This window comes from Rhinolophus hipposideros, assembly GCF_964194185.1.
Source record: "Rhinolophus hipposideros genome assembly, chromosome: 18".
Lineage (NCBI taxonomy): Eukaryota > Metazoa > Chordata > Mammalia > Chiroptera > Rhinolophidae > Rhinolophus > Rhinolophus hipposideros.
This window is the reverse complement of record NC_138064.1, coordinates 47,472,180-47,491,125: the sequence shown is the minus strand read 5'-3', so window position 1 is coordinate 47,491,125 and position 18,946 is coordinate 47,472,180. Positions and strand designations below refer to the sequence as shown.

The 18,946-nt window shown below is 39.8% G+C and overlaps 1 protein-coding gene across 3 annotated transcripts in view; it reads left to right on the top strand.

Annotated features, from left to right (window-relative positions):
• The window catches only part of RELN (reelin), a 518,204-nt gene that overhangs the window by 63,701 nt on the left and 435,557 nt on the right, over positions 1-18,946 (top strand). For all 3 annotated transcript variants that reach the window (XM_081080324.1, XM_081080323.1, XM_081080322.1), the window contains exon 2: positions 10,126-10,236. In XM_081080324.1, the coding sequence (XP_080936450.1) occupies positions 10,126-10,236 (111 nt within the window). The remainder of the gene's footprint in view (positions 1-10,125; positions 10,237-18,946) is intronic.

Sequence of the window (18,946 nt, the reverse complement as noted above, 5' to 3'; positions counted from 1 at the left end):
AATATTCTCCTGGTGTTTTCATTTTCAAAATATATAAAAATAAGAAATAGAAACTGTAACCCGTGCATCATTACTAATACTTAATTTTAACATTTTTGCAATTTGCTGCCCTCTGATGTTTGCCATCTTGAAAAGATGGAAACATCATTTTATATGTTTCTTTTCTGCACATATTAAAGGTCTTTTGTATAAAGTCGTAATGGAATATGCTTGAAGTGATCAAAATTTAATGGAGCATAGAGCATCTGTAGGCCAGAGCTTTAGAATGAAATGCAAACAGCATTAAATGCCTAAATTTATTTTCTTCCATACTTTCATCTTATAGTGATTTTCTGCAAGAATGGTATTAGCGTCTTGTTGGGAACAGTTAATAGAAGCTATAATAGATAATAACTGACTCTGTAATTAGTCATTTCAAGACAGAGGTACTCTTTGAGCCACTGATAAGAATTGAATTGTGTCGCTACATCATGTTTTCATTCTGCTGTCACAAGCCAGCCATCCATATTCATAGACTCCTGGTGCTAAGCACATTGCCAACTGAACACAGATGTGGGAGAGATATTTCCTCAGCCTTTTGATCCCTTTTTATTTTTCATTTGAGGAAATGGCAGAGTAACTTCAGAGTGAGAATAAGAGTGTAGGTGTCTTAGAGACAAAATTATCAGAAGATTAATTTGCTATGTACATACAATATGTGTATATATTCACCTACAAAGTACATACATGCAAAAGAAACACTATTGTGATTAAATGTACCATTCAACCAACATTTTCTCTGACATTCTGGTTTTTGAGTACTCCAATTTTTATTTTTTGAAATTAATTTTCATTTTTTTGTTTCCTTCCAAGAGAAACATCCATTTTCGTACACTTCTACAAATAACACTGATCCTTCCCCTCCCCCGCAACAGACACTAGATTTCACAATTTTAGATACATTTGTTACGCTACATTCTCAGTTATATTTTACTTTATGTCATTTTATGTTGTAACAAATGTTTTTGTGTGGTTGAGTTCAACATACGTTGGTTGAGCTCCTCTTCTGAGCCAAGCTCTGAGGGAGGGTGGAGTGTGACCAAGTGTTGCACAGTTCCTGAAAGCTGTGGGATGACCGAAGGGGTGAGGTAGGTGGCTTTCCCCAAGAGGTCAGAAAAGACTTTATGAGGGAGGTGGCTTCTGAGCCTGTGCCTGAAGAATGGGTAGGATTTTAATGAAACGGGAAGTCATTCTAGGTGAGAGCACTTCATAGACAAAGGCAAAGAGACAGGGAAGTAAAGAACACGTTTTAGTTTAACTGGATTACAGGATATTCTCGGATGAAATGGGGAAATTTAACTGCAGAGATTAATTCTGGCCACAATCCAAAGGTCTTTAAAAATTTCATGTAGGACAGGATTTTAATCTGTGTGTGATAGGAAGCTAGAGATGTTTGTTGAACAAAGGAATGTTGTGATCTGATAAGACACATTTACTTTCTGATTATAGGTAATAATATACATCCTTTATTTCTCCCCCTAAAATGTACTGGTAAATTCAAAATTCTACTTGCAATCCATAATATTGATATTGCTTTTCTCCCCTCTATAATTAAAGTAGCTAGTATTTTTGTATATTGGTTGAATGCAAAAAATGTAAAAGATATAAAAATTGACTCTAAGAAAAAAAGTCCCTCGGGTAAGCATTTTATAAATTTATCATGAAAATTTGTGAAACCATGAGAAGTAGATCATATGGCAACTGAATAGTTTAAATAGGTTTACCTATTTAAAGTCATGAAATTATTATTTGATGATTTTACATAAACCTTTGCTGTCTGAAATGGATAACTGGTGTGTCCTCTTTTAATTTGTATAAAATAGCTATAATTGCTAAGATATCAGGTAGAGTTCATAAACATTTTGCTAATAGGGAAGTAGTTCTAAATATTTATTTTTGCCTTTCTAGTTAATAAAACCCAAATTACAGTGCTAACACAGTTTTTGGCTCATAGAAGGTGTTATATATAGCTTAGTTCTGAATGTGTATAAAGTCTGAAGGTGTATAGTAAACCATTCCTTTAATTTATCATAGGCCACTCTTCTGCTTTCAGGAAGATTAGTCCAATTGTTTCGGTGGCAGAAGTTTGTGGACGTAAGTGATGAGCTAAGATTAGAGAAGCTAAAATAGTGCTTGAAGGGTGAGTCCCAGTGGAATTAGAAGAAAGTCAAGTCAGGACACATAGGAAGGGTAAGAGCCAGTGCACGTTGCGGGGCAGATGAAGCTTGATAGGAAGGAATCAGGAAGATACCAGAGACTACGGTAAGGGGAGAGGACCAAATGAAAACTGGAATTGGCAGGGGCTGATGCTGCAGAATTACACAGCTAAGGGCAGCTGGCCAGAGCAGCCCCACAGCCTGAAACAATTGGTCGTTTCTATGGAGGCCTTTTATTTTAAAGGAAACTCTGCTGGATTAACCAGAGGCCGCAAGTAGAGATAAGTGGAAGCATTTGATAAAAAGGGAGAGAGACAGAGAGAAGAGTGCTCCCAATATTTCAAAGTCCAAGTGCCTTGGGATAAAGTTTGCAGCATCTCCCTGGGATTGCTCTTGTGTTCACTGCCATTGCTCTAGTCAGTAAAAACATGGGTTTAGACATTCTGAAGTTTCCTACAGTTTAGCAGGGAATCCAAACTATGTCAAGTGTTGCTTTTTTTAAAAAGATTTGTATGAAAATATAGCTAGCGCACAATGTTATATTAGTGAGGAAAGAAGCTCACTCTTTCCTCACCACATTGAAGTGGGAATAAATTCACCTGCCTCTGAAGTGTGAGACATTGGACAAGTCACGTAACTTTTTGGGCTTTAGTATTTTCACCCATTTAGAAACAAAATAAATATTCCACATTTATATACCTATAGAAATGATCACCGTAAGTCCAATAACCATCTGACATTGTACCACGCTATCACAATATTATTGACTATATTCCCCATGCTGTATATTACATCCCTTTGACTTATTTGTTTTATACCTGGAAATTTGAACCTCTTATACCCCTTTACCTTTTTTCCCCATTTTTAAAAATTTTGAATTACAGCTGACAATCAGTATTATTTTATATTAATTTCAGGTGTACAGTGTAGTGGTTAGACATTTGTATAATTTAATACATAGTCCTCCTTACTAGTTTAGTACTCACCTGGCACTATACATAGTTATTACCACATTATTGACTATATTCCCTGTGCTTTACTTTACATCCCTGTGACTATTTTGTAACTAATATTTGTACTTCTTAATGCCTTTATCTTTTTCACTCTGTCCCCCAAATCCCCTCCCATCTATCATCCCAATAAATCTAGTACCCATCTGACACCACACATAGTTATTACAATATTATTGACTATTCCTTATGCTATACCCTACATCCCCTACATTCCCAAAACTACTTTGTAATAACCAATTTGTACTTCTAAATCCCTTCCCCTTTTTCATCCATTCCCAATCCTTTCCATCTGGCAACCATCAAAATGTTCTCTGTATCTATGAGTTTGTTTCTGTTTTGTTTATTTGTTTATTTTGTAATTTAGATTCCACATATAAGTGAAATCACACTGCATCTGTCTCTTTGTCTGACATACTCCACTCATCACAAACACCCTCTAGATCCATCCATGCTGCTGCAGATGGCAAGAACCCATTCCCTTCCAATGGCCAAGAGTATTCCATTGTATACTCTTTATTCATTCATCCATCAACGGACACCCAGGCTGCCTCCACATCTTGGCCATTATAAACAATGCTGTAATTAACAAAAATTGGTTGTTTGAGGCCAAGTCATGCACTATGGCCGGCTGTTGCTAGTACAAGCTTAGGGCTGTTCAGCAGAGGTACAGGACACGCCAAAGCCAGATGCTGCTTATTTGGGTTTTGTGAACCTTTGAGAGTTTTTAGGAATGTCTGCAGCATGAGCTAAGATAGGCTGTTTATACAGAAAAGCCATTGGAAATGGCTTGGGTGTGCTGGAAGGTTGAGTGGGGTGGGGTCTCCAGGAATCACTAGGACAGGGAAGATCAAAGGTGTTAGCCTGTTTGATGGAGACTCAGAAGTGCCATCTACCTAAGTCTGCTCGCAAGGAGCGGGAGGGCTCAACAAAGAAACTATGGCTTCCACCAGCTCCTTGGTCTGGGAGAAAGCTGCCTCTCCAGCCCTGGCCCTGAGGCTAGACAACTCAGTTTTCTCCCCGCCACACACACCCTAGTATGTCTCTGTCGCCTCTGCAGCTGCTGCCCCAGCGCTGGAGCTCAGAGCCAGTGATTCTCTTGGTGAGTAAGTCCATGCTTGGTCCCTTCAAGAGGAGCTCCTGTGAGTGCCGCCACCCTTTGTCTCACTCACTCACAATCTCTGCTGGTTTGTCACAGCCATAAGTTATGGGGACTTTCTCCCCAGCACAGAAACCCTGGGCTGGGGAGGGGCTGGGACCAATCGCTCCTCAGGAGGACCTCCACAGCTGAGATATTCCTTCTGATTTTTAATGGTCACACGCAGGTGTGGGCCCAGCCTGTTCCGCATCTCTGCTCCAGTTTCGAGGTAACTTATTCTGTATGTCTGTAGCTGTAGGGCTTCGATTCAGCTAGCCTTCAGGTGATTCTCAGTAATGGTTGTTCTGTGGTTTAGTTGTAATTGATGTGGTCCTGAGAGGAAGTGAACGTAGCATTTACCTACTCTGCCATTTTGACCAGAAATCTCCATGTCAGGTGGTTTTCAAATATAGAAATTGGGCCCATGTCGTGTGGGGCAGCCTGCGGGGTCTCTGGTCCCGCTCCCTACATGAGGACACAGGATGTGGTGAGGCTAAAAAGGAACACCCACGGAGCCGTAGATAGGGAAGTCATACCACTATGGTCTCACTGGAGGCTGGGTTTACACAACGTGCGACCTGCTGTCCGCTTTGCTGCCAACCGACCGACTCTTCTCGACTCTCCTTCCCTCTCCTTCCCTCTCCTTCCCTCTCCTCCACTCTCCTCCACTCTCCTCGGCTTCCCTCCGTAGCCGAGGCAGTTATATCAGCGGCCAATGGCTTGATGGTTACAGCTGATGGCTAACCAGCCACAGCTGATGGCCATCTACTGCCCGAGCCAGCACCTCTCCACATGAGGCCGAGCCTGGAAACTGCTCTCTGGGGCTCTGTCCCCACAGCCCATTATCTTCTTGTGTAAAAGGGAATCTGGTGATCAAAAAGATATGTTTTGTATCCCATACAAGCAACATTTCCTCTTACTTAAAGAGATTGGTCACCAGTTCACATATGGATTATGCATTACATCTGTTTAAAGGAGGAAAAGGAACGCTTGATCCACAGTGTCAAGAAGCTAGCAGCTTTCCAAATGCAAATATTTTTTCCCTTAAAAAATACTTTAGATTCTCAACTCTAACAAATAGATTATAATCAATTTGTTTTAAACAGGGAACTTTTTCTTTAGGTGATTTGTGTAAACATACAGCATGTGAAAATGTTTGTATGCTTAAGTTGGTCTGCCGTTTTTACAGATGTCTTTGGCGGGTCTCTTGATCTCGGCATTGGTTTGTCTTGCACTCTGGAAAACATTTTAAATATATAAATAGCCAACTTTTCTGTCTTCTTTTCTTTCCATGTGGCTTTTCCAAGTGGGAGTCATCTGACATATAAACAACATACTTTTCCTCTGGAAACCAGTTGAAGATACCCTTCACACCTCTTTTGTGTGAATGAATTATTCCTTAATATATACTTCAATAAATGTTTATTGAACATCCCAAAGTGTTAGGAATTGTTCCAGACACTTGAGATATATTATTGAACAAAAACACTTAAGATACCTGGGTTGATGGAGTTTACATTCTAAAGAATGAGGACGACAATAAACATAAAAACAAAAAATATAACAGTATTATAATGTGTTACAAGGTGATAATTATTTAAAAAAAAAGAGGGAGAAAGTAGAACCAAGTATGAGATTTTGGAATGTGGGGATTATAGTGGCAGGGAGATGGGGGCTGTTTGCAATTCTAAACAGTGTGGTTAAGGCAGGCTTCATTGAGAGAAGTTTGAACTATTTATAACACTTGAAAGAGGTGAGGCAATTGGCTTTTCAGGTATGTGAAGGAAGAGGCTCCAAGACAGAGAAAAGCGCTAATGCAAAGACGTGGTGTATCTGAGCAACAGCACAGAGGCTAGTGTGGCTGGAGTGGAACGAGCCAGGGAACGAGCAGAAGGAGATGAGAACAGAGAGGGAATGGAGGCAGATCACATAGGACCTCGTAGCTGGTGTAAAGACTTTGACTTAGAGCATTGGAAAGTTGTAATCAGAGGAGCGACATGATCTGGTGTATATTTTAAAAGAATTCCTCTGACTTGTTCACTGAGAATAGACTGTAGTGAGAGGAGGGTAGAACCAGGAACCCAGACCAATGTCTAAGGAAACAATCCATAGGAGAAACAAGGCAGTAAGTGGTCGGGTTCTGGATATGATCTGAAGGCAGAGCCAACAGGATTTACTGATTCCCTAGATTCAGGTTATGGGAGAAGGTGATTCCAAGTAGTCTCAGGTTTTTATCCTGAGCAGCAGGGAATATGGTGCCACCATCAACTGAGCTGAGGAAGGCCTCAGCAGGAGCAGGTTTGAGGTGTGGGGTGGGTGTTCAGGTTTGGTGGTGCTGAGGTTGAGATGCCTCTTGGACAGCCATGTGGAGATGTGGGAGAGCAGCTTGCTGTATATCTGGAGTATATGTAAAGAGAGACACAAAGAAACCTAGACTGAGGATAGAAATTTGGCAATAGTCAGCTTATAGATGGTATTTAAAACCAAGAGACTCTAAGATTAATAGGTGTTTTTCTTAGTAATTACATTTTTTTCTAAGACACTCAATGTTCAGAAATTGTTTCTCACACCTGACCACCTGGCCACGAGGTTACCAAATAATAGATATTCACATCACTACTAGGAACAAAACCAAGCACAGAGAAAAGTTTGCCCTATCTGACATAATAATATTAGGAATTAATGTTATTAAAATGAATAATATTAGGAATAAAGTGCAGTCCTCTTATTCCTGAGGTGTTTTCGCTAGACCTAGCTGCTTCAGCACCCAAGAATCTGTGTAAAGAAGAGAACTGATTCAAAGCAGGCACCATGGTGTGTGGAGGAGTTAAGATCAGAATTTGCTGCGTCCTCTGGGTCTGGAGAGGCACTGGGTGGCAGATGAGAGGGGCGGTCTGGCAAGGGATTAGCAGCCTGGATGGACATCTAAGGGGCACAGCAGACCTTGGTCGTGCTCAGTACCCAAACACAAGTCATGCAGGCTTCTTCCTATGTGCACATCTCTAAGGGACTGAAACATCACTAGATATGTAAAGCTATCGGTAAATTGAATTTATCAGTTGTCATGGTAGATGGGACAGGGGTTTTGTTTTGGTGTGAGGAAAATAACAGTTTGAGACTAGAATTGAGAGACTCGGGAAAGACCAAGAGCTGCCACGCATGTTTCTTTTTCTCAGCCCTTTCTCCAAGAATGTTTTGCCCCTGTTTAAAATTAACACTGAGCAGACAGGAGGGCAAATTAATAACAAGCTGGAGATACGACTTGTCGTGGGCCCGCTGCGGTCACAGCTCAGACTTGGTGTGGACTGTGGTCAGAAATGAAGTAGTGGGTGGGGAGGTAGATGGAGAGTCCTGGCAGGCAGCGAGACTCAGATGTGGGTAGTCCAGTGAGTGGATACGCGCAGGCATCTAGTGAGGGAGATTCCGTGAGAGCTGTACAGGACTCCAGTTCTCAGGAAGGGAGGAGAGAGACAAAGCTTCAAGGTCAGAGAGGGCAGGGAAAGGGAACGAACTTTTCTTGATTAGTCACCATATTCATGATAGTGTGTTAAGGAGGTAAATACATTGATAGAGAGGTGATAGATGTATTTCTTTTAATTCTTACAGTAATGCGATAGTATTATTAACCCCCTTAGTAAATGAGGATCTGACGCAGATCAGAAGTAGAGAGAAGTGAAACTCACATTCAGGTTTGCCTCACTCTGAAATCCATAAAACCCTTAACTTTTTGGAATCTTGGAATTAGAAACCAGAGTAGAAGTAGTGAGGAATGGAGAGGAGTCCACAGGGACTGTGTTTGTGCATTAAATCAAGACTGCTGCCATCTTACTGGACTGGAGTGGAGCAGATGGAGAGGAAGTGGGTAAAGTAAGGGTCCCATGGGTCCGTAGTGAGACACTGCGGGTTGGATCTGATTTGCAGTGAAGGATGACCGTAGAGCCCAGTGCTCAGGATAGTCAGCTCAACAGGCAGTAGCTTAATTCTAAACCCCACTGGGTGGGGGCACAGAGCAGTTTAAGCTCTTTTTACCTTCGTCGACATGAGCTCACTTGAACCAAAGGATGGAGGCATCAGTAGAACCAATTATGGAACTCGGGGGTAAACAAAATGGGGGACTCGTGACTAGAGTGTGATTCTCTGGATGAGGACATTTTGGCTCTGAGGCATGAAGTGGTTTTGCTCAAGAACAGGTAGCGGCAGATGAGTGCCCAGTGCGCAGATCTCATCTCTTACCTCGCCTAGGGCTTCATGCTCCATGTCTTGGGATTCACCTTCTGGCCACCCCCGGGCCCTTCTCTTCTCTAATAACAGTGATATTGCCTTCTGCAGCTCTCACTTTCCTTTTCTTCAAAGACTCCTCATACACGTGAGTAACCTGGGAAAGAGGTTGTTATTAAATGAGGGTTTGGCCATGGCCACTTTGTTACGTTGGGATTTGGGGGGAGCAGAGAGAAAACGGAAGAAAAGCCAGGTTACCCACGTCAAATTTTTTAGATGATATCAGATGGTTTTGGACAAGGTTCTTAATTGTTCCGTTCCACAGATTCCTCATTTGTATCCTGGGAATAACAACAGTACTCCCTTTATAGAGATGTTTTGATAATGAAATGAGATGATACATGTTAACTTCTTAGCTCAGTGCCCCGCTGAGTGGTTTCCATGTAGTTTACATGCCAGCACATAAAGTATCAGTTATTATATTAAAGGATGTGAAGACGATTTACTCCAACATCTAACGGCATTTTGGAGGTAGCATGATGTCAGGGTATTCTAATGATATATGTGTCGTATTTATACTTTCTAATATGGATGTTTCAGACTATTCAGTTCTACTCACTAGATTTCCTGGAGTTTAATTTAAACATTCTCATCAAAGTTAATATGACTGGTCCTTACTGCCACCAAGCCTGATGATAGCTTTGTACTGTGCACTGCCAAAATAATACCACCTTCGCCCAGCGGCTTCCCACAAATGGCATCATCTTGATCTCATAAAACCAATGCAGGAGAAAATATTGCGTAAAGGAGCAAATGAAGATCAATTTTGAGGGTGGTGAGCAAGATGAAATTTTAAGAAGCCAAACCTGAGTAGCATACAGATAGATACATTTAACTTGACCCTTTTCTTCCCAGGAACATCCTGATTTTCTGGTTATGAAACCATTTGGAGTCCTCTTGTAGACTTTGTTCTGAAACTTAAAGCATGCAGTGGTCTTCTTTTCTTGTTCTCAAAAGGGAAAGGGCTGACTGTCTTCATGCAAATTAGTCTGCTTTTGTCAAAAAAACTTCAGGGGACTCATCTATGAAATGTAGACTCACAATAAGAAATACAGTGCATCTTACTGTTCTTCTTTCAGCCATTGTAAGATTGGTTTCCCACAGTATGGAATACTTGGAAAAAAAAGTGTTTCATCACAATGCCAAAACTCCAGCGATGCCTTTGAGTGCCTTCGGGGGTGGTGGTGGAGGTGGGGAACCGAGCTATTCAGTACTGCATTATTTTCAGATGATTTTGCACATAGCTAGGGAAAGAGCAAATGAATGCAGAAAGATAGGACTGAGGTACTAAATTTGGGACCAGCAATTACAGACGTTGGAGTTCTGAGCTTCTTTTTGCTCCTCTGTAATTTGTAATACGTATTAAGAAAACACTAACCATCGGTGGTATAAGAATGATTTGTTAGTCTGAGTAAAAATTGTTTTGACAATATCTAACATGTTAGAATCATTATTCTGATTGTATTAATTGAAGTTTCTTTTCTTTCTTCCTTGTGTATTTCAGTGACAATTTCAACAAGCACCTTTTTTGATGGCTTGCTGGTGACAGGACTGTACACATCTACAAGTGTTCAGGCTTCACAGAGCATTGGAGGCTCCAATGCTTTCGGATTTGGTAAGCTACCTGAGATAAGAAATCAATAATTGCCAATATTCTATACAGTTATAGGTCTTTTCTTTTTTTGAAATATCTGTTTAACAAGGATTAGAAATTCATTATTTCACAGAAAATAATTTGGAGTGATTTTTGTGTATTTGCTTGAAGTTGGGTGAATTGAAGTAAGTCATGTAGATGCATAGCCAACCTTGAGCTTGATGTGATGGTCTGGGTCCCTCCCCATCTCCTGCTACTGTCACACTTGATCCTCTGAGTTCCAGTACATTTCTCTGTTCCGTCATTTAGGTAGCTGGAATTGGAATTCACTCTGATGCCCATGAGATTATTCAGTATCCTCTTTTTATAGACAGTTCGTAAAATCCTGGAGTAGGTGAAAAGTGTCATGTGAAGTTTGGCAAGTAAGCATTCAATACAAGCTGCAGATAGTAATAATTGTTTGAATGATTGACTTTTATGAGTATTGCTAAGAGAATGTGATTTAGTATTTACGACACTTACGTGGAGTCTTTGTTCTTAAATCAGAGACATGGCAGGTTACCTGTGTGGAGAGATAGAAGGCTAAATGATGGCCACTGATCCCAAAGGATTCTCAATTTGGAAATCTCTGCTTTACCCATCACGCGGTAAACATGTCAAACGGGAATGAAGTAGGCACTTTTAAGCACCAAAAACACAAATTTAATATTTTAGTTGATGTAAGACATGAAATCACTGATCTTTCTCTAAAATTGGGAAGTGGCAGAGGACTTCCTCCACTGATGTGAGAAGGGTAGAATTGCATTATCAAAGGTGGCCATGTGTTCAACATTTTATTTTTCTGGGGTATTTATTAAATAACTAATTTTTACTACTTTTGATACAGGAGAGGGTACCTCCTTTGTGTCTAGTCCTAGCAGTAGCTCTGCCCAGGTGACTCGCTGGTTGATGTCAGAGCAATAATGTTGATGCTGCACTGTCACCCTGCGGGCCCAAGATGAGGTTTCAGAGCTTAAAGGAACCTGGAAGTTATTTAATCATCGTGTTAAATTATTCGATAGGACAATTTGCCCTATTTTAAACTCGTAAGGTCTAATCCTTAAGAAAAAAATTCCCGAACTAATCAGAGACAGTTTTGGGGATGCAGAGAAAAAACGAGAGTGGTTAGATGGGTGTGTGGGAGGGGGTTGGGGATAAGGGGAAAGGTGAAGGGATTTGGAAGCAGCTGGTAACCACAAGATGGCCTCAGGGTTTTTTTGAAAATTAATTTGGGGAAGGTATTCTATAATGTAAAGATTTTGTTGGGTATCCGATGGACATGCGTCCTATTTGGGAGACCACCTCAGGGATACTGTGGATTCCAGATCATGGCATTGTACACCAGAAGCTAAACATTAATGAATGCCAACTATAATTTTATATATATAATGTGATGGTTCAGTGTGAGGTCGAAGGGATAGTGGATGGGGGAGGGGGGTTCACAGTATGAGGGATATAAATGATGAACGTCTAAGTATTACCTTGTTTTGTACACCTGAAACTAATAAATAAATAAATAAATTAAAAAAAAAATTCCCCTTAGGTCTAAAAATCCCACTTTTTGTAGTCCCACTCTTTTTGTGCTCTGCAGAGGTGAAAGGTCAGCTTGCAATCGTGTATATATATGTAAATAATATATATGGCATACTATCTCTTAAGTTACAACGGGACCAATAGGTGGGGTTGCCAGATTTAACAAATGAAAATTTACAAGACAGCCGGTTAAATGTGAATCTTAGATAAACAACTGGTTTTTAGTATAAGAATGTAATATTTGGCATAAGATGTCCTGGGTTCTACCTTAACCTAATTAAATCAAAACCTGTGGGAGTGGGGCTTGAGCATTGGTAATTGCTAAAGCTCTCCAGGTGATTCTAGTATAACATTTATCCAGGGTTGAGACCACTGTACTGGATTCATCCAGGGCCCAGCAGCATGAGCATCCCTGGGAACTTGTAAGTACCGAGTTCCAGGCTTTACGTAGTGAATCAGATACTGTGGGGGTGGGACCCAGTGATCACTTTGGAATAAGCACTCCAGGTGATTTTGATATACACTAAAGTTTGAGAACCACTCGTCTCCATTAATTAAGTGGGCGAGGATTTAAATGACCATAGAAATACATAACAGTAAATCTTGCTAAGGACTAGCTAGGAGAAGTACCCAGTGCTGGGAAAGGGTATGACAGAGAAACTAGATCTAGTCTGGAGTAAAATGGGTTGTAGTTAGGAAAGGCTTTCCTGAGGAAGTGGTGTTGAGCTGAGATTAAAGGATGAGTAGAAATTACTTAGCTAAAGGTCTATGGAAATTGGGACACAGCATACCAGATGGAGGGTGCGGTAGATACAAAGGTCTCAGGGTGAGAAGAGCCTGGCCTGTTATAGGAATTGAAAAAACTTGGAGTGGCTGGATCTGGCATCAAGAGGGAAAGTGAGAAAACTGGGTAGGAGACCAAGGCCAGACCTTTCAGGATCTTGCCAAGGGGAAGCCATTGAGACTTTTAGGCTGAGCAGTGACTTGAACAGTTTTTCATTTTAAAGAGATCCCACCGGGGTCTGAATGGAGAACAAACTGTAGTGTCCAGGAGTGGACTCAGCAAGACTATTATGTGGTGAAAGGTTCTGGTATGACAGGGCATGCGAGGAGTCCAAGGCAGGCTGGTTTCAGCAACAAGAAAGAGTGGTACATGGAGGGTAAGAGTTTGGCCGTGGAATCATACAGACCTGCTTGCAGGTCCAGTCCCCAGCCTTTTGTAGCTATGTGCCTGAGCCAAGTTGCTTAACTTCCTAAGTTTAATTTCCTCATCTATGAAATGGTGATGTAGTTTAATGGCACGTGCTTCATAGGTTGGTGAGTAGTCTTGAGGATTAAAGGAGGTGATTTATGTAAAGCCCTTAGCACATAGAAAACAATAAAACTAGGTATTCCAAAGTGATAAATCTTGATAACCAAAACAGCTGATTTTCTCAGTCCAGGACTTCTATGTACTTTCATTGGGGGTCGGGGGGGGGGGGGCAGGAGAAGGGACAAAAAATTGTTCTCAGGTGGAATTAATATGGGTTTATAGATACAGGTTATTTGAGAGGAGTTGACTAAATAAAGTATCATTTGCCAAAATGGAGGCTTTAAATGAGAAAAATCATTAAATATCATCCATAGTATGTTGTAAACACATTTTGAAAGAACATATAAAATGCATGTATCATATTGCCTCAGACTTTAGCTAGTAAGCCAAACAAAAAAATCTAAGAATGAAATTGCTAGAAATTATTTAAGATACCTATACTTGAAGACATTTTCCGTGGTGACTTTGAAAGCTGTAAAAAGGCAGTTTCACTTGAATTAGAATGTATATTTTGACTATCTTAAATTGCAAATATCTTCCCATTGCTATCAATCCTATATTACTGGGTTGAGGGTCTAAAGAGGCTTCTGAAAGTGAAGCTCGCTGATGGTAGTTTGACTTTCATAACAAGATACTCAGGCCAAATAATTTTATGTGCCTTGATGTGATAGTGGTAAATTACCTTAAAACAAAATTTAGTAATATACCTGAATATTGTTAAGTAGAGTTAATCCTCAGAAATAATGTTTTTGAATAGAAAGCAGGACGTAAAATGCCCTTTTAGATAAATGGTTACTTTTTGGAACAAAAGCACATTAATTGTTTTGGTATTTGATTTAAATTTAACATGTTCTTTACAACTTAGGAACAAAATGAAAAGACGTAATTTGATTAGGGAGCAGGTGAGAAAGTAGAGGAAACTATTATAGAAGGTAAAATGTAAAAGAACTGCTGCTCTCTCGTAGTTGAACAGTTATAGTAGGATCGAGCTGAATTAATGTGGCATTCTTTGATCCAAGACAAAGAGTTATTGAATACGTAATCTATCATTAGGCTCTGACTTTGACAGAGTGTTAAGTAAACGTGACATGTTTGGCATTTTCCCAACATATCATAGGGTTAGTAGTGTGTGATATTAGTGTGTTTACTAGTGTGTGACAAATATTAGTGTGTGACAAATAAGGCAAAGTAAAGCATAAAGTTGAGTCTAAAAAAGTTACTTCTGAAAGTTTTTTCCACTTAGAGTTAATTTTAATTGTATCAATTGCACTAAAGTTATAGCCACTCCTTTGAATATAAAATGTGCGTATGACCAGCCGAAATAAAGCCATAATTATTCTTAACATACTGTTGTATAAATGTAATTGCACTAACATATCTACAGCCTTTTATGCAAAACCAGAATTATTTAAAATGCATGCCTCACTAACCAAATATAGACAGATGCCTAATAGTCAGAAATGCATGAAAACAAGAGCTGTGCAATAGATGACTGTATGCCAGCAATGTGTGATTTGCAATACCTCATTCTGCTTGTCAGTGTAAGAAAACATGCTGCCCTAGGGAAGTGTGATGTTCAATTATGGATATCTCTTTGTGCATCCCAGAAAAGAATCTTTCCCTCTTGTCTTTGGCATTGAATTCCAGTTTAATCATGTAAATCTTCAAGGCTCATTGTGGTTGCTCAATAAAGGGCTATTTGAATATCTTTTCATACAAAGCTGTTCCTTTTCCAGAGGCTGAAATGCATTTGACTCAATATTTAATATTCTGCCTGTAAAAGTATTTTTACTACAATTTTTGTGTTCTGGCTCTAAAACCTGAGAATTGCATTTGTAGGTCTGATTGGTAGCAGTCACACTTGAAATTGTTAGACCTTACATAAATTAAACTTTTGGGCTTTGCAATTCCTTGATAATTTTGCTCAGCTAATACATCATCCATTTTAACAGTTTTTCGCTTAACCCTTTGTAATTTCCTATATATTTCATTTATTTTTTCTGTAATAATTAGACATCCTAGATCTAATTATTTAAGTTGTAGAACTCTTAAAATGGCAAGATTTGATGAAATCCAAGTTTTGGGGGAAACTATTGTGAACAGATCCAAGACATTTTTCTTTTTTATCTTTTTCCTTAAACATCCAGTCAATCATGTCATATTTTAAATGGAGATTAAGGGACTAACATAAAAATGTAATATTTTCAATATTACATTTAAAACATAGTATTAGAATTTTTGGACTTGATCTGATTTTCTTTTCAATGTGATTTGATACTCTAACTTGAGATGAATAGGGATATATTTACAAAACAAATTATTTAAATGTTTTTAAAAAGACTTCAAATTTTGCTAAATCTTATATTGGTCAATAGTTAATAAAAAGTTACCAGTAGATTAAGATTGTATGTTACTATTTCATTGTCAGGATACAAGATTTTCTTTCACTATTTTTAAAAATTGTCATTAAAAATAAAAATATAGGGTCCATTTAAGCTACCCTTTTGGTTATCGTTCACATTAAAACTACATAGAATCTTTTACAACTTTGCTAATTATCGTCAGGATTCCCACCTCCCTGGGCATGAGTTGCAGTTAGGTCTTAGGTGTCCTGTTTCACTAAGAGACACACAGTTCTGATATGAATGCATGCACATATTTAGGGCTTAATATCTGGGCTTAATAATAGGGCTTAATAAAGAGGGGGCAGCCACTAGCAACTTTATTATAGGGTCCTGTATAGTAGTGGTATGTATTTACTAGCCTAAATTAAGCTAAATTACTCAGAATGATCTTGTTAAATTGTTTTGTCTGTCTCTTTACAAAGAAATGCTTTGTAACATACTTGAGGAATTGTAAACATATGGAGGGATTCAAAAGCATGACCTTTTATTGGGTAGGATAAAGGATCTCTAACAGGAAGACTCTAGGTTAATTGAACAAGTTAGTCAGTGGTAAGTACAAGGAGCATAGGGGACAACAGATGAAATTTACATAGTTTTCCTATTTACAGGGATTTAACCTAAATTTGGTGGTTTTTCGTTTGGGTATGCCGGCATTATCTTCATTAAGTAATAGTGTTATCTCAGTTGTGTTAGACATATGTCAAATAATTCAGGGATATTTCCCGATTCCTAAATAACTAACTTGAAAAGAATAACTTACTAGTGTAGTGGGCATGATGAATATAAAGCTGTTGAATTAATCAGTCAACAAATTGCTAAAGCTCATGTTGCGGGACATGAGATTCGGGCCAAGTGGAGGAGTTAGTGGAAGAAGGCAGATCAATGCAGCGATTCCTTATAGGACCTCTGGAGTCAGGCAGCTCAGGCTTCATGAAAACCTGGGCCACATACTTTCCTTCCCCAGCCTCAGTGTCTGCATTTGTAAAATGAGGATGCTAATTAACAATGGTGCCTAGTTCACAGAGTTGTTTGGTGGGTTAAATAATCTGTTCAAGTGCCTAGCCTAAATGCTCCTAGTAGGTATTATATAAAGACTCAGAAGTGAGAATTCTTTCTTTGAAAGGGGAAGCAAAATGAGAAGATGGTTCAAGTGGCAGAGGTTTGAAAGAGGGAGTTTGATTCTAAATTGGAGGGGGCGAATGTGCCCAGTTTCTTGCCCAAGGAATGTAGAGCTGAAATGGGTCTTGGGTAGAGCCTGGTTCAGCCCCTGGCCCAACTTATGGGTGACGGAGCAATGCTTAGGCTGAGCGAGAGTGGCCTATCTCAGCTTGATGAAAGCATGAGGACTACAATCAGATGACATCACATTCAGTTCTCAGATCCTTTAAAAAATACCGTTCACGTACCATAACATTTACCATTTTAAAGTATACATTTTAGTGATTTCCAGTACATTCCAGTATGTTCACAAGGTTGTGCAACAGTACCATCTAATTCCAGAACATTTCATCAGGTCCAAAAGAACCTCCATACTCCCTAATTCCTCTCCCCTCAGTCCCTGACAGCCACTAATCTACTTTCTATGGATTTGCCTATTTTGGACATTTCATGTAAATAATATCATATAATATGTGGCCTTTTGTGTCTGGCTTCTTTCACTTAGCATAATGATTTCAAGGTTCATCCATGCTGTAGCAGGTATCAGGACTTGGTTCCTTTCTATAGCTAAATAATAGTCCATTATGGATGTACCACATTTTATTTAGTGTGTGGACATTTGGCAGTTCCCAGATTCTTAAAAGGAGTTAGGGCTGAGGAAATTGGGGAAAAAAATGTTTAAGGAGGATGCAGAGCAAGGGAACTACCAAATTCCTTAAATATTCACCAGTGACTCTAAAGCCTCTGAAGATCCAATTGCTTAGTCCTTTCTATGGCTCAGACCTGAAAATGGTTAAACTTAGAAATCAACAGGAATTACTCCTCTGCCCTCCTTCTTGCCATTCAAGGGAGATAGGCCACTGTGGCATGTTTTCACTCTAACCTTTTGGCCTTAGTTTCGACCGTGAGATAGATAAGCCCCACTGAGTCCATCTAATTTACTTGTACAGGAATTTGGAACCGAGACTTATCAATCCCAGTCCAGCTCAGGAAGAGCTGGGTCACAGCACATGTAAACATTTGGGGCTCTGGGCAGCCCCTGTCCTCAGTGGATCAGAGGAATGTCCTACAGGGAGAGAAGAAGGAGAGAGACAGAATGCTGCCTGAGGTGCCAGGCTCTTATTGAAGCTTTATTCCCATCAGGCTCAGATATTCTTGGTTCTAAGAAACAAAAATAAAAATAGCTAACATTTATCAGGCACTTTCTATGTGCCAGGTGTGTTTGCAGGTATTAACTCTTTTGATCCTAACAAAAATCCTGCTATAATTATCCTCATTCTGTAGATAAAAGAACCTGAAGCACAGAGAGGATAAGTAATTTGTCCAAGGCCACACGTAGGGTGTTGCAAAGCCATAATTCAAACCTGTCCGTGTAGCCTCTCATTAAGCTCCCCTTACAGTTCAAGCCAGCTTAAGTTAGTTTCTATTGCAGCCTAAAGAACCGTGAGGACAGGGCCCTGTCTGCTGTTTCCCCACCTGTCCCCCTCTCTTATCTCTTTTCAGCCTCCTTATGTTCCCTTCGGTCCCCTCCACCCACCACATACACTAGCTGCTCCTCTACACTAATCATAATAAGCCACACCCACTTCCACAATTCCAGCTGCTTTAGACCTCTATGCCCTTGGTTTTTCTTAGTGCTTGGAATTCCTCCTGGGTCTGTCTGCTGGGCAGACATCCTGCCATCTTTAGGGCCTCAGTTCTGACTCACCTCCTCTACTGAGCCCTATGCTTGCTCCTCTCTGCTCCACCCTGGTCCCTACCTACATGGAGCTCTCTACTCCCTCCTCCACGCTTTACTCTCTTCTCTGACCTCCAACAGCCATCTCTAACAATCTATTGAATTTACTTATTTAAAAACCTGTATCCCTCTTTAAGGACAATAGATGGTCTAGTTTCCTTCACTCTCATGGCACATAATAAGTGCTCAATAAATATTGAATGAATAAAACAATGAAAATCTTTGAGGATTCATAGGGTGTTTTACTACCAGAGTTGACATTAGTAAGTGCATGTATGTGCACAAGTGTACAGGTATGGATGCGAGAGACTATTATTGTCTATTATTGTCTTTAAGTTTGAAGGTATTTGTGAATCTATGTAGTACATATAAATCTAAACATCTGTACTTACATTCAAAACTATCCAAACATAGTAAATTTTATCATCAGAGATCCTGGGGAAATTTATTATCCTGCTCACCACTGTGTCTCTTTCTCCCCTGGAGGTGGCAGACCCCAATGCCTTCAGATAGGAGAGCAACTAAGTGCCTTCTATAGAATTAAGA